General features: G+C 43.9%; 1 protein-coding gene and 1 pseudogene across 2 annotated transcripts in view; one reads left to right on the plus strand and one right to left on the minus strand.

Moving 5' to 3' along the window:
* TANC1 (tetratricopeptide repeat, ankyrin repeat and coiled-coil containing 1) overlaps positions 1-16092 on the plus strand; it is a 336351-nt gene that overhangs the window by 135181 nt on the left and 185078 nt on the right. For both annotated transcript variants that reach the window (XM_089659744.1, XM_089659745.1), the window contains exon 3: positions 12127-12309. In XM_089659744.1, the coding sequence (XP_089515870.1) occupies positions 12127-12309 (183 nt within the window). The remainder of the gene's footprint in view (positions 1-12126; positions 12310-16092) is intronic.
* LOC149470780 (U2 spliceosomal RNA) lies at positions 9079-9194 on the minus strand (annotated as a pseudogene).

A 16092-nucleotide genomic window follows, 5' to 3' on the forward strand; every position in this document is an offset into this window, starting at 1 on the left:
AGCCACCCCTCCCCCAACCCCAGCTCTCACCTACCGTGGACATGGTGCTACTGGGAATAGTACACATGGCAATGATGATTGGCATTGTAGCACAGCAATTTTAATGCTACATGCAGAATGTGACAAATGGCACCGCCTGTCATACTTTCCCATGTGAATGGGACAGTACAAGCTGAATTCTTGGCTCTCAATTGCAGTGTAATCCCCTGATGTAAAATTGTATGGCTATTTAAAAAAAAAAAAGAAAAAAACCCACTGATGAGAGTGTTGCCTCCAGAACGCCTGTTCTTTTCACAGCCGTCTGAAAACCAATCTACAATGGACCACTTTTCAAGGGTCGGTTAAGCTGGCCATAGATGGATCAAAATTCAGGCAGGTCAGTGAGGATCGGCCAGATTCCTGCAGAGGTTGCAAGGAATTTGTTGGTGCCTGCATAGTTCCTGGGCCAAAGCCAGCAGCATGACACCAATGATCTTTTTGCAGTCTGTAAGGGTTGAATTCTTCCTACCAACCACCAATATAATAGGCGTTTTCCTATTAACCCCTGTTGACTTTGTTTAAGTAAGGGTTCTCTGGGACTTGAAATTCTTTAAGGGGTTCGTCTCGAGTAAAAAGGTTGAGAGAAGCTGCTTTAGTGATGTAATCTGGTTAGCTTTCTTGGTTTGCAGGGTTGTGCCCCCCCAGTTCTTGCAAGATAGCATCTACATGGTGTCTGTGCTGCCCTGTGTTTGTGTGGGCTTCCTCTGAGCGTTTTTCCTAACATCTTAAAAACATGCTGCTATGTTAATTATCTCTCAACCTTGTTAAGTTGGCTCAAGTTCATGACAGTGGTAGGGATTTGTAAAATGTTCTAAAATGTGAAGTGAGTTGGCTCTATAACCTGCAGACCCTGGTAAGTAATTCATTTATAAAGGACAGCTCTGGTTTTCATGTTCAGTGCCACTACACAGAGTCAAAATTGATCCTTGTCTGTAAAAGCCACATAAAATCATATCTATATAAATCCTGTATAATAATAATCTGTGGTCCTGTATCGTACAATGCCTTGTAGATCATTACAAGCATAGGAAGAAAGCTCGCCAGCCTAGTGCATTACAATAGGACTTTACTATATAAAAATAAAGTGCCAAACTACTCACAATAATAATAGATGCATGTAAGTGTCCAGCAAGCCATCGGAAGCATGTCCATCCACTAGGGCTCAGCTTACACATTTTGAAAACCAATAATGTTCATGTGCATATTTTCATCATATGATATGCTTGAACTACCCAGACCCATGACAGGTTTCCTGTAGGCTGATGTCAGAGGGGTGACCATTGTGATCCTGCCACTGGAAATTGTGACAAATCGCTAGCAACAGGATTATAATGGCAGTCACTTGTCTGACAGCCTAATGGAAAACCTGTCATCACTAAGAGGCTGTCTGTTTGTGCCTTTTGGATTCGCTCCCTCTACCGCATTTCTCCGAAAATAAGACCTACTTACAGGTTTCCTTCTGGGTGAAATATAAGGCATCCCCCCGAAAATAAGGCCCCCCTAGGCTCTGTCTCGTAATGAAAATTAATTTACCGTAAACTGGTTGCTAGGGCCGCCCCGACTGGCATCTAGCAACCAGTGACGTTACTGCTGTGTGGAGGCGGAGCGAAGGTCGGAGTGAGCAGGAGAGAGATGCGTGTAGAAGAACAGGAGGATCAGAGTGGACGGGACGCGGCGAAGGTGGTGAGTGCTGGTCTGTCTCTGGTGGCACCGCCCTCATGATGACTGAAGGTTCTCAGTCAGTGGCAGACCCTGCTCCAGCCCAGGTCCAGGCCCCAGCCAGCCCAGTGACAGTCCCCAGGCAGGCCCCAGGGGGGAAATGTCTGATAAAGGGGTGGGGGGGATGTCTGGTGAAGGTGTTCAGTGGCACAGGGGTGGGGGGAGGGGGATCACTTAAAATGACACAGGAGGATCAGAGGGGGCAATCAAAATGACACAGGAGGATCAGAGGGGGCAATCAAAATGACACAGGAGGATCAGAGGGGGCAATCAAAATGACACAGGAGGAACAGAGGGGACAATCAAAATGACACAGGAGGATCAGAGGGGGCAATCAAAATGACACAGGAGGATCAGAGGGGGCAGTCAAAATGACACAGGAGTATCGGAGGGGGCAATCAAAATGACACAGGAGGATCGGAGGGGGCAATCAAAATGACACAGGAGGATCGGAGGGGGCAATCAAAATGACACAGGAGGATCAGAGGGGCAATCAAAATGACACAGGAGGATCGGAGTGGGCAATCAAAATGACACAGGAGGATCGGAGGGGGCAATCAAAATGACACAGGAGGATCGGAGGGGGCAATCAAAATGACACAGGAGGATCGGAGGGGGCAATCAAAATGACACAGGAGGATCGGAGGGGACAATCAAAATGACACAGGAGGATCAAAAGGGGTTACTAAAATGGTAATTTCCTTTATTTTCATTTAACAATAAATGTGTACCATATTCTTCTTCATGGAAAAATAAGACATCCCCTGAAAATAAGACCTAGCGCATCTTTGGGAGCAAAAATTAATATAAGACACTGTCTTATTTTTGGGGAAACAGGGTAGTAAACAGGCATCCCTTTTAGCAATCCTGCCATTGCAGATCTGTTTCTGGAGACAGCCTGTCTGGCATCAGCCTAAAGGTTTACACTAGAAAGCAACATTTGCCTTTCCTGAGTGAGCGGAATCATCCTTGTGTCTCATATGTTCCCCTCCCAGACACTGCAGCTCACAGTTGGGGGGGGGGGGAGGGGTCAGCAACAGAGACAATGCTGTCAATCCAGAAAACATTGGGTGGAACTAGGTGTGGCTAAGTGCTGACTGACAAGCAACAGGTTTGTAAATCACCAATGACAATGCTGATAGCTACACCCACTGCGACATCTTCCCATTTCACTAGAGTTCGAGCAGACACAACCTACTTGAGGGAGACAACTCTGCTCTGAATTCAGGAGCAGTGCAGCATTGTTACCATGCCATCACAGGAAACTGAATTAGGTGAACTTCACTAGCAGGATCAACAGGTATTTGTGTAACTTTGCAGAGGGACTAAAATAAAACTTAGTGCAGATGTATTTATAAGTAAAGTGGTTCTAAAGTCAGTATTTTTTTTTTTTGCCTTAAAGCAATTGTAATTTTTTTTTTCTTGGAACATGTCTTACTCTTCTGCTCCGTGCAATGGTTCTCCTTCTCTTCTCTACCCCGCTGGTGGTCCTGGTTCCTCCTGTTCTCCATGTGCCACCTTAAGAATCGGCTTCCTATGTTGGCACATGTACAGGCTTGATTACTAGCTGTGTGCCCATTGACACATAAGCAGGCCATACATGGGTTGAATACCCAACGATTGTTCAATCGAAAACATTGTTCGTTCTGTAATCCAATGGTGCCACCAATGATTTAGAAAATCTGTCGTTTTTCACATATTTTCCAGCATGCCCGATAAACGAAATGGGTAGGAACCGTGAAAATCGGCCGGTGCCATTGCCCCACTAACAGAGTGAAAATCGACCGATTATTCTTAAGTCCGATTTTTGAACAAAAAATCATTCAAAAATCGACCCATGTATGGCCGGCCATACAGTGTGGTTCGGCCCAGCCCTCCGCTTGGATTGAATTGAATGAAAGTAGCAGGAGCTGGATTCCGCTGCTCTAACGGAGTCCATTGAGTAGGGACAGAGAGAATGCAGAGAATGAATTTAAGGTAAGAAAATCCTTCAGCCTTTACAACTACTTCAATGCATTATCTGCATTAAGGTAAATAACCTTCTTGTGCAGCTCCCTCCCTTATACTTACCTGAGCCTGATCTCGATCCAGCGCTGTGCCTGAGTGCAGTGGCTCTCTTCACTCTCTCTCCTCACTGGCCATCAAGGCATTAGCAGGGGCCATTGTCTTCTGCTGCTGTCAATCTCAGCCTGTGAGAAAGGAGTCGGGGAAAGGGCCAAGTCACGCTGCAGGGTGCACGTCAATGGGCCAATGGACACACACAGCATGGTTAGGGATCAAGCCCACATAAGTGCCCCCATAGCAAGTGGCTTGCTATGGAGGCAGTCAGAAGGGGGAAGAGCCATGGGCATCGGTTGAGAACTCAAGAGGAGGTTTGGGGCTTCTCTGTACTAAACCATTGCACAGAGCAGGTAAGTGTACCATGTTTGTTATTTAAAAAATTATTTCCTTTACAATCATTTTAAGTGTTGCAACGCATATATATTTTTCCATGTGAGACAATAGTTTTATTTTCTGAAAACAACCAAGGAAAGTACCTTGATACAAAACTTATATTATATTCTTCAGCCCATATCAGTAGCCAGAATTTAGTTGTGAGCCACAAAATTAGCCCAGACTAATGCGATTTTGACTCTAATTTGGTGCTGCATAGTTTTTGTTACTTTTGCCTGTACATGCTCCAAGTATATCATTGAGAAGAATTTCTTGAATTTTCTGTAACAGCACAAAAATCAATATCTTCTAGGCCCTAGAACACCCCACTTCAGTGTAATAAACCCCCCTTGCCTGGAAAAGCCATTTACGAGTATCCACTTTATAAACTCTTATACAGGGACTTACACTATATATCACACTAGTGAAGACAGGCAGGAGGATTGTTGTGGGAATGCCATTGTGAAGCCAAATAAAACACAAGTAGAAGGCAGAAAGGGATCTTTACAATTAAGTGCTATTTATTTCTATGTTTTCCATCTGCTCCCTGTAAATCTTTCACTGCTTCTTCCCCGTTCAGAGGAAAAGCTTTCCTTTCAAAGCGTTCCCATGAATTCTGCTTCAATTGAGTCGCTTTTACTCAAATGGATTTCCGATCGTGCGCTCACTTCCTTCTTTCTGGCTCTGAAAGAACTGAAAATCTTATCCCTCTCCTGTCTGCGTGTTTTACTATCCTTCAGGGATGGTAACCATGATTTTATGGGACTGCTTTCAGAGAAGTAAAGTGAGATGGGATTTTGTGGAGTCAGAAACCAAATGTTTGTAAAGAGATTGAGAGTGCGCGTTTTATGAATTATGTTTTGGGAATTTTTTTTTCTGTTGCCTCCACAAGAACTTGATGCTAACATAACTCCAGTGCAGTATTAAGTGTATCTCTGCACAGACAGAGGCTCTGTTCGTACTTGTGTGGTTTCCATCAATGGAACATCTTTCTCCATGGACTGCAAACTGTGTCATTCAAGAAAACTGATCACTGCGATTCAGTGTAGGGTTTTTTGGGTATTTTTCTAATTTAAATGCCAATTCCAGGATGTAGAAATAAATCTCCCCTTGCAGTGGAACCTCCTGCAATGCACCGTTTAAATGGTCATTATATCTAGGGGATATATAAACAGGGCTGTATTGCTTACCCTGTTGCCAGCTCCTGTGCTGCACTCTTCTCCCCAATGCTTCAGTCTGTTGGTGGTCCCTTGGTGTCATCACATGAGGTTGAGAGTGCAACCATGGCCTTCAATGGCTTTGAGAGGAGGCTTCAAGGGAACTTGCTCGAGTGTAAAATAAGGGAAGTATTTTGTACCTATTCTGGCACCTCTGGACAGAATGGGCATTTGACCCTTGCAGTGTCGTGGCTCCAACTGCAAGGGTAGTTTTTTTGTTGTGTCCAGGCCTTTAACCTGAACTGGAACTTTAGTTTAATTTGGCTAAATACATTTCAGGTATAGCAAAACAAAAGGGGGGGGGGGGGTGGAATCTTAGTTTTTTGTTTTTAAAGCAGCCACAGCTTGTGTAGAAAAGTCTGTCATCTGTCAGCAAGCTTCAGAAAATGACCCTTGCACTCAGAAGTAAAAGTCAAAAGCAGCCTGTGCTGAATCTGCTGATGATTTTAGAGCTAATCATGGCAAATCAAACATTTTTTTGTTAAAGAAATAACCCAAAAAGAAAAGGCATCAAAATGCATGTAAAACACAAGGACTAATGTGTATGTAAGAAATGCAGGACTGTATGCAGTTATCAGTTACAGAGGTATGAATGGTCCCTAAGGTTTTGTTAAGATGTATAGTATTATGGATTAGGCCTTATAGATGTGTTTTGGAAATGTTTTAGAGCTCATGTGCAATTACACATGAACAGCTACAGACAGCCACACCCAGTGACAGCCTGTCATTGCTTTGTACATGCCTGATGTGTATGTGATGACAGTGGACCAAGAGAACTGAAAGTTGGTTTCCATGGATCTAACATAAAATGATTTTTCCTTCAGATTGTTGAGATGTTGTATAGGTGGTCTCTGTTCTAGTCTCTAGGCTGCCACCTTTCTAATAGTGACAAAGGAAGCACTGCCCAATGGGTGAATTATTGGACTTGGACTGTACTGAGGAGCGCCTGGTAAAACATTTGAAACATTTAATTTTTTTTTTAAATCAAAATAATAAAGTTATAGTGGGGAAATAAATTATTTGATCCCCTGCAGATTCTGTAAGTTTACCCACTTACAAAGCAGTGAAGGGTCTATAATTTTCATCAGTGGTGTATTTTAAATGATAGAGGTAGAATATCAACAAAAAATCCAGAAAAAAAAATGATACAAATGTTATAATTTGAGTTGCATTTCAGTGCATAAAATAAGTATTTGATCCCCTACCAACCAACAATAATTCCACAGACTGGCTATGTGCTCATGTGGTACACAGATTAGTCCTGTCAATTTAAGAAGGTGCTCCTAACGACAACACCTTATGTGTGGAAAAAAAAAATGCCTGTCTACAGAATCTAATGGGCAAGATTGTAGACCTGCACACGGCTGGAATGGGCTACAAGACCATCAGCAAGAAGTTTGGTGAGAAGGAGACAACTGTTGGAGAGATTATTTGCAAATGGAAGAAATACAAAATAACAATCCATCACCCTCGGTCCAGAGCTTCATGCAAGATTTCACCTCAAGGGGTGTAAGGATGATCATGAGAAAAGTGAGGGATCAACCTAGAACTACATGAGAGGAGCTTGTGAATGATCTGAAGGCAGTTTGGACCACAGTCACCAAAACAAACCATTCGTAACACAATATGCCACCATGGATTGAAATCCTGCAGCACCCACAAGGGGGCGCCCTCCTCAAGAAGGCACATGTACAGGCCCATTTGAAGTTTTCCAATGAGCATCTAAATGATTCAGAGAAGGATTGTGAGAAAGTGCTGTGGTCAGATGAGACCAAGGTTGAGCTCTTTGGCATTAACTCGACTCACCTTGTTTGGAGGAAGAAAAATGCTGACTATGACCCGAAGAACGCCATCTTTACAGTCAAGCACGGAGGTGGAAACATTATGCTTTGGGGCTGTTTCACTGCTAAAGGTACAGGCCAACTTTGCCGCATTGGGGGGGCAATGAACAGGGCCATGTATTGTAAAATCCTGGAGTAGAACCACCTTCCCTCAGCCAGAACACTGAAGATAGATCATAGAAGGGTCTTTAAGCATGACAATGACCCATACATTCCACTAAGGCAACAAAGGAGTGGCTCAAGAAGAACATTAAGGTCATGGAGTGGCCTAGCCAGTCTCCAGACCTTAGTCCTATAGAAAATTATGGACGGAGCTGAAACTTCTAAGTACTGATTCAAAACCCCTGCGCTACCACTCCCTTGTATGTGAATAAAAATATACTCAAAAATTAATGTGTATCTGTACTCAAGGTGTCAACTTGATTGCAGCAGCTATTGTCATGTGTTCCCACACCAAAGAATATCTAATTAAATAAAACTCAGTGCAATCAAAATTGTTTACACCTGTAAGCTACATAAAACCCCAAAAATATCATCATACATCCAAAATTAAATATATAAGAAAATGTTATATACAAAGAATGTATCCCCCAACACACTGTATAATACAGTGTAAAAAGTCCACTATAAATCATCTTCAGTTATTTTTTCTACGGGGTGTGCTGCCAAATATTAAATTGAGGGTGTCACGATATGAGTTCTCTGCCAGCCCAGTTATTAATTCCCAGTTATTAATTCCTTGTTTCTTTAATCCCTCCTGGCCATAGGAAGTGTATCCTCCAATTAGTATTCTACTCCTGTGTGCCAAAGGCCCCTAGCTGTAATTAACGCGCCCCCTCCACAAAAGGTCCCAAATTCAATCAGTGTATTCTCCCCACCTTTATCTTGTTTACAGCTACAAATTCAATTATTGTGTTTCCTTCCCTGTCCATCTTGCCCATTCTGGTTTGTGTCTAAATGTATATTCTTCCCCACTGTTTTTTTTTTTTTTTTTAAGTCCGCAAACGTGCAACTATAAACGTAAAAACCCGTAAGTGTTCACAAAAAAAGTGCAAGTGCAAAACACCACACGAAAAAGTGCACTTAGGGGTGTGCTGTGTCCTACCCCTAAAGGGGCTTGGACCGCTTACCCTGATCCCCCGGGGCACGAAGCTCCTGACAGGGACAAGGATCCCAATTGGTCCTCCTGGCCAAAAGGCCTGGTGGACCACCGTTCCTTGTGTCCAGCCGAAGCCAGACACACAGTACTTGGTCAGGGGGCTCTCCCAAAGAAAAGCCCCCTAGGGATCAGGGGAGGAAGGAACCAAAAGGCCACACATCCTCCCCCTAGACTTCAGGGTAGGCCCGAGGACCCACACCCTCCATCCGTGGAAACACACACACATAAGAAAGAAAAAGTGACAAACGTGGGAGGTGAAATAAATTAAATAAATAGAAAATAAAAAAGTGATACCGTGCCAAATTGTGCACAGACCAGGCCCTGAGGCCCGTAGCAAAAATTGCCCTGGTCCTAGCCAAAGGCCTGGTCCTTAGGGCGCTGTGCAAAAAGAATGTAAAAACAGTGACCATGTGCCATGTTCACACAGTGGGGTCCCACACCCATGTGTTACTAGTGGCACCCCTGAGAGCATCTACTCAGGGGGCACCGAGTTTGCGGACTTTCTGCCTCCTCAGCCCCTGGCCAGACCAAGGTAGATTCGTCCAAATCAGGAGGTACTGGGTCTTTCCAGTGTTCCTGGAGGAATTACTCCCAGGGCCCCAGAACGCATCATGGCGCTCCCCGGTTTCTGTCCCTCCGGTACTAGCCTTCCGGACCCCCATCATACCAGTGAGGGTACTATACAACAGCCATCCCCGCAAAGTTAGAATGGCCGGGAGCACCCCCACTGGACACTGATAAGAACAGATACTACACTTGATCTTAGCCAAAAGGCCGAGAAGCGATTCTTCCCCACTGTTATCCCGTTTACAGCTGCAAATCTATTTACTGTTTCCTTGACCATCCTGTCCAACCTGCTTTTGCCCAAATGTGATTGTCGCTATCTCCCCTCGGAGATAGCCGGTTCGCACCTCTCCGCGGAGAAGTGCAAACCTCCTGTGGAGGATATCCGGGTCCCGGCGCCACAGGGACGCCACACGGTCCGGACGTTCGTATCGTTTGCACGCTTACGAACACCGCCCGGACAAAGGCCGCGCTCATGTGAGCGCGACCCGTGTCCAGGGGGTTGTGCCTCATTGTCAAGCAACGAGGCACGCCGCCCACAGGCCGGCCCCGTTACCAGGACGACCGGGAAGCGTCTAACCCCGGTTTAAGAGACCGGTGCTAGTGTCTCCCGTTCGTTTGTTCTGCTGTGCAGCCACTCAGGGATCCCAGCTGCGGCGGGACTCTAGTGGCCAGACTCTGCCTGAGCCCCATTGGAGAAGGGGGACCCAGAAGCCACATCAGCTCTGCCTGAGACCACCACACCAGACTCTGTCAGCTCTACCCAGGACTATCACACCAGCTCTGCGTGAGTGTAAGTCTCCCCTGTGTTATTTGACCTGTTTAGGAACTGCCTCCTACCTCCCTGTTGGATTACAAACTGCTGTAGAGACTTTAACTTTGCCCACCGGGGCTGGATTACAAAACATTTTGGGCTCCCTCTCTGCACTAATCCTCATTGAGTGACTATTGTCTGTTTTAATAAAGCTTTAAGTGTTTGCCATCTGCCTTGTGTGTTCTATCCTGCCTACCCTCCGTCACAGAGGGTTCCAATAATTTTGTCCAGTTCATTTTTGGGGTTTTGAGTGGAATGTGGCAGATTTGGATTTAGTTTCTCCACCTTTTGTGGAGAAATAAATGCATAGAATGCATTAAGGTATGCATAATATCCAGCCAGCATGTTTGCTTGGGGGGAAAAACCTTCCTCTTCTTCAGGGCCTGAGCAGTCGGTATTAAAAAAGTCACAACAGAATGCACTAGGGGACCTGTGTTGAGGCTTCGTGAAGACTATCATCCCCCCCCCCCCCAGTTTGCACTCCTCTGACCCATTTTCAGCTGTCAGCAGGCTGAAGTCACTCAGCCGGTCCAGGCTGGGGAAAGATCCAAACTTCAAATTCAGGATCCATCCCAGAGTCTGAAGTGGCATCTGGCTCAGCCTCTTAGTGAGCCGCTGAGAGCCTGAGCCAGCTGCTCCCTCCCCCTCCACATCCCAGCTCTCCAGTGAACGTGGTTTGGGGTAGGGACTGAGCAGAGAGTGGTGACTGACAGTCCCACTCTCTGCTCAGAGCGGCTGTGACAACTCAGAAATCACACCCTTAGAGCTGGTGGGAGACAGATGCAGCATCATGCTAGTAGTGTAGTATGAACTGGCCATTACAATCTAGCCACACATTTTGCAATCTGATTTCACAGTAATCTTTAGCCTAGGTTCACACTATGGACCGCATGTGAATCGCACAGGAACCGCACTGCATTCCTGTGCAATTCCCATGTGATTCTGTGCAGTGCAATTTGAACCCATTATTTTTGAATGGCTCAAATTGAAACACATCTGCACCAAAAAGGTGCCTTCAGCATTTTTAGGAATGAGCTGGAACCGGATCGCATGATCGTTTTGTACCATGCAATCCAGTTCAGACAAACACACTGTGTTTGACACCTGCTTTTGGTTGTGTCGCTAACTTTTAATTGACATCTGCAGCAAATCGCAAAATGCTCGGTGTTTGTAATGCGGTGCGGGAAATGAACAGGTATCATTGCGTTTCCCGCACTGCACATGTGTGAACCGGGGCTTAGATCTACCAATCAGAATGCAGAGGAAGAACCTACTCATCCAAGCCATTCAATCAGCTTCAGATCAGATGGACCGTTGCAGTCTGCAGTTGGTTTATTAAGATTGTACAATTGAATAGTAATATGTGTGACCATCTTAACTGGTTTTGGGATTGCAGTGTCTTTAAATGTTGACAAGTTTGTAAGAATGGAAATTCCCGCTGTGCATGTTAGGCCTTGTTCACACGGAGCGTAGCAATGCATACCGTTTGCGGTGTTTACCTGCATGGGGGATGCATCGGTGTTGCTTGAATCCTGTGCAGACAGTCCCATTCATGTCAGTTGGGATGTAGTAGCTGCATGGACACACCTGCTGCTCCCAATCTGACTACGGTGTGGGTGCATGGCCTCGAATGCACGCTGTCTGTATTATAGAAAGTGCCCTCGCATGGATGTCAAATTAGGAGCAGCCACTGCTTCCCAATTGACATGAATAGGACTGCCTGCATGGTGATACATGCAACACCTGTGCAGGTAAACTGGGTACGCATTGATATGTCACGTGTGGACAAGACCTTGTGGTTCAGCAGGTCTAATCCAGAGAAAAAAATAATAACCCCAACGTCTGTGATGCAATAGATGGTAACCCTATTTTGTAATATGTAGATGTTACTACCAACCAACAGAACATAGGAGAGGAGACAGCCCAGACACTGTTTTATATGGTGTCAGGCCCAGAAATGAATGGTGCAAGTGTTGATTGATTTACTATACTGGTAGGTAGGTTTATCAACCAGCTGATCATATTTTATATTCTTTTGGTCTCAAAACATCTAAAATTGGGTAGACAAAAGTTCATTTCTGATGTCTGTGGTTTACTTTTACCATGTGTTTTAATAGGCTGATGGAAACGTATTAAATCCTACTTCTCTTAGATTGTAAACTCTAACAAGCAAGGCCCTTTGAGTCCTTCTGTATTCATTTGTATTGTAATTGTACTGTCTGCCCTTACATTGTAAAGCGCTGTGTAAATTGTTGGCGCTATATACATCCTGTATAATATGTCATCTATGTACAGCAATGTTTGGCGAATTAATCGATTATTTCCTCTTTTTTTTTCTAGCTGAAGAAAACACACAAAATATTTTATTCCCAAACTACAATGGAGATTATCCAAATCCCTGCATCCAGGGTGATCTATATAAAATGGGATTCACCAAGGGGGTTTCAGTTTCCTTGCCATCGTCACCATTACTGCCGCGCCAGTCATACGCTGTACCACAGCGGGCACCCAAGAAGTCCCCAGGTAAAACCCAGATTCATCTTACTATGTTCTTTAATTAGGATGGATTGTTTAGATTTAATTAGGATGGATGTCTTAGAAATTGTACTGTAGGCTAGAGTGTGGGTTCTTTATTTATAAACCTTGCCATTCACAGCACAATCTTACTGTACAATATCACTACAATCGGGATTTGTAAAACTAGTTTGTATGTATATGAACTTGGAGCTGTGGAGAGAGAGAGATCAGAGGGAGAACAATATATTCAGTTCAAGAACTTTTTCTTCTTGTTGCTTAGGTTTCTTGACTCTTAGAGCTTGTTCACACTTGATTATTTCTAACTTGCCAAACGCCCTTATAGTGTTTGACAGGCATTAGACAGGCATTTGGGAAGCATTTTTAACACTCCCCAAACGCTCCCAAAATGCCCTATGTGCGGTTTGGAGGCGGTTGATAGGCATTTGCCAAGCGTTAAAACTGCACGACAAATTCCTATAATGAAGTTAAATGGTATTAACGCTCCGCAGCCGCATCGCAACTGCACCATAGACTTGGATGGGAGGCTTCAACTCCTCCTGACTCGACACAAGCCGTCAGTTTTGACGCGACACTAAAGCTTCCGTGTGAACAGCGCTGTGTGCTGCCATGTGCAGAATTTTCATAGGCGTTTGAGAAGCGTTAAAAACACTTCCCAAACACCTGACGCCTGCTGACAAAGCTAGTGTGAACGTAGCCTTAGTCCACATGCACACATGACAGCACGTTATCCTATGTGTCCATGCACACATAGACTGTAATTAATGTTTTTGGGCAGGGGAGTGTTTTGGCTGGGAAAAAAAAACAGGACTAGTGGGTTTCTAGAGGAGTTTTTTAGCTGTAAAAACTTGGTAAAACGCAGTAAATCACGACAAACCAGCATTTTTTGGACTTTTGTGGACCAAACAAAAAACTGCTAAAAAAAAGCGGCAAAACGCTAATGCAAAAATGCTGAAAAACACGTTTTGTAACATGACTTTACACTGCTAACGTTACCAGCGTTTTTAAAACGCCCCGTGTGCATGGAGCCTAACCAGTTTTTCTCCATTAATATGGAACTCTAGTTCGTTTACGCACCTCATGGCTATTTTGTCAAAGATTTTAGACCTGCACTTTAGCTTATAGATATAATACAGATGGGGTCATCAGCATTTCTTTAAGGGCTCATTCACACAAGTGACAAAATACCACATGCTGATGTATACATGGTTTGGCTTTGTATGCAGCAGTATAGAAAACTTTGGGTTTGTTCACACCTGCAGTGTTCGGTAGCTGTAGTTACCAGTAAACATTTTGAAGAAAGCTGTATCCCAGACCTTATGTTACACTGACTGGTGTAAATGTCTGTGCTAATGTTTAGCGTGTATGCCAATTATTAGTACATGGACCGAATTTGCCACTGCTGAAGACCAACTTGTAAATATTAAATATGTGTAGCATGGAGCACTGCTGATTACACAATAATGTTTACAAGTTGACCATGAATGATTTTTTTCAACGGCATGCACTCAAAATGGCCTCAGCCTTCAGCCATTCAGAATCCACTAAGATCACTGTGATGCCGCTAAGTAAATGATTCATTTAGGGCCGACCTGTAAACATCAATAGTGTGTAATCAGTGGTGGCTGTGACACTAGCCACACATTTTTATTTACATGTTGGAGCAGCAGCACTGACCAGTATGGTCCTATCACGCTATACGTATGTAAAAATTAGTACTAATGTCACGTGTACAGCAAGATCATTCTGCTAGCAAGATCTGCATAAATCAGTATAGCCATGTGAATGAGGCCTGACAGGTGATGAACATTTTAATCTTCGCATAATACAAATTCACACCACAGACTTCAGGAAATACACTCCCAGGGACCCTGTGAGATGCTGTCTGCATTCTGTCTTTAGTGGAATACACAGAGTCCAGCACTGTTGTAGTGTTGGCTGGATAAAGTTGTTAGCCTGCTTTTCTTGTTGCTTGGAAATAGTTCTTTTAAAGTAACCTGTCAGGTGGTAGCCACTGCCAATGTGTTTTTTAAGGTGCATGCTCTGGGCCTGAGATCCTCATTCTTCCTTCACTGCTTTTCACGTCACTGACCTGGAACCGTCATTAGTGTATCAGTTTTCCTAACATATTCAGGTGTTTGTTCCAGGTCATTGATTCATCACATTGTAAATGAAGGACAAAAAGTATGGACTGGAACATGCACCTTCAATAATGTTATCTCTCCTGTTTCTGGCCTGGCATGTATCTTCTGTCAGCAATAAGTTTTTTTGCAGCACAGAACATTCCAGAATAAGTTCACCTTTGTTTGTTCACTTATTTCCCATTTATAATTCCTGGTATATTTTAGCCCAGAATGTTGAAGGACACATTAAGCATTGTGATGCAATACCATTTCCTGTCTTATGGCAGATATGACAGATGATGGGGGACTCTATAATATATTGTGGTATTTTTCCATTGCTTGCTGTGTTTATAAAGGTCGAGGTTTTAACGAAAGGATCAGGTTTCCTTAATGGCATAACAGACCTTTCTCTGGGGTTCTAATTTTACTAGTTTGTCAGTCCCATGCTACGTATTCACTTTCCTTTTGTTTGTGGTGTAATTTTAAAGGGCTGTTCCAAACAATACATACATGCCAGATCTATTACATATCATATTATTAATATAAAGATTCAACTCTTATTTTACTTTAAGCTCAACTCCCGGAATTACATCAAAATTTCACTTGCAGTGAGCCCCATTCCCCACACAATAATTATTGGGGTAGAGGTTTATGGTGTAATACTTACCTTATTGCCTCTCTGGAAGGCTTCCTCCATCTGTGGGACTGGTCCCCTGAGGGCTCTTCTCTAAGGTGCAGGTGTATGGGGATGTAGGGTGCTCCAGCTGGCGGTTGCATGTTGACATCATTAGGTACACTTCAGGGCCAGTAGCCCTGTATTATGTATGATAATGTATGTATTATGAGGACGGCAAGAGACGCTTGCAACACAAAGCTATGTATATAGGAGGTAGGCATAGTTGGCTCTCTTGATGATCGTATTAAACTCCTCCGCATTGGAAAATTACAGCTGAAGGTGTATGATGTGGGGCAGAGGACTTTGGATTTCAGCTATGACAGTTGGCACCAACACAAGGAATTCTTCTCATTAAATTAGAGTACCATACCTGTCAGAAATCTGGTGTCCTTGAAACTTTCGCTGGACCGACATAAAATCCCAAACTTTATCAGCTTTCCCGGGTATGTTCTGCCTTCTTCCCCTCTATGTGATGGAGATGTGGTGGAGAGGTATCAGAAGTTCAAATGAGGAGAACCCTAACTAAGGTTTATGGTGCTGCCTCTCCATAGGTTCAATTCAATGAGCATTGTAACCCTAGGACGGGAAGTGTTATTGGGCAGAATTACCAGGTGAAAATAAAGGAGTTTGACAAAATTATGGAAGCACCAGGTAAAAACTAAATTGTTACCTAATATGTTGTTGGACCGCCTTTAGCATCCATAATGGCCCAAATTCCCCTGGTAACTGACAGATATAAGTCTTGAATGGTGGATAATGGAATCTGATAGTTACTACTCTTCATGCAAAAATCTTTCCAATTCTCGCAGAGTTGCCGGAGGCGGAAGCAAGCTTGAACTTTATTCTCCAAAATTGACCATAGTGGCTGTATGATATTGAGGTCCATTCACTACAGCACCGAGGGAAGGTGCAACTGCATGCTAGTCAAACCACAGTTTGACAACACCAGTTGTGTGAATCGAAGCATTATCA

The sequence above is a fragment of the Staurois parvus genome, unplaced genomic scaffold, assembly GCF_062004578.1.
Source record: "Staurois parvus isolate SC_StPar_1 unplaced genomic scaffold, SC_StPar_1.0 ptg000031l, whole genome shotgun sequence".
Taxonomy (NCBI): domain Eukaryota; kingdom Metazoa; phylum Chordata; class Amphibia; order Anura; family Ranidae; genus Staurois; species Staurois parvus.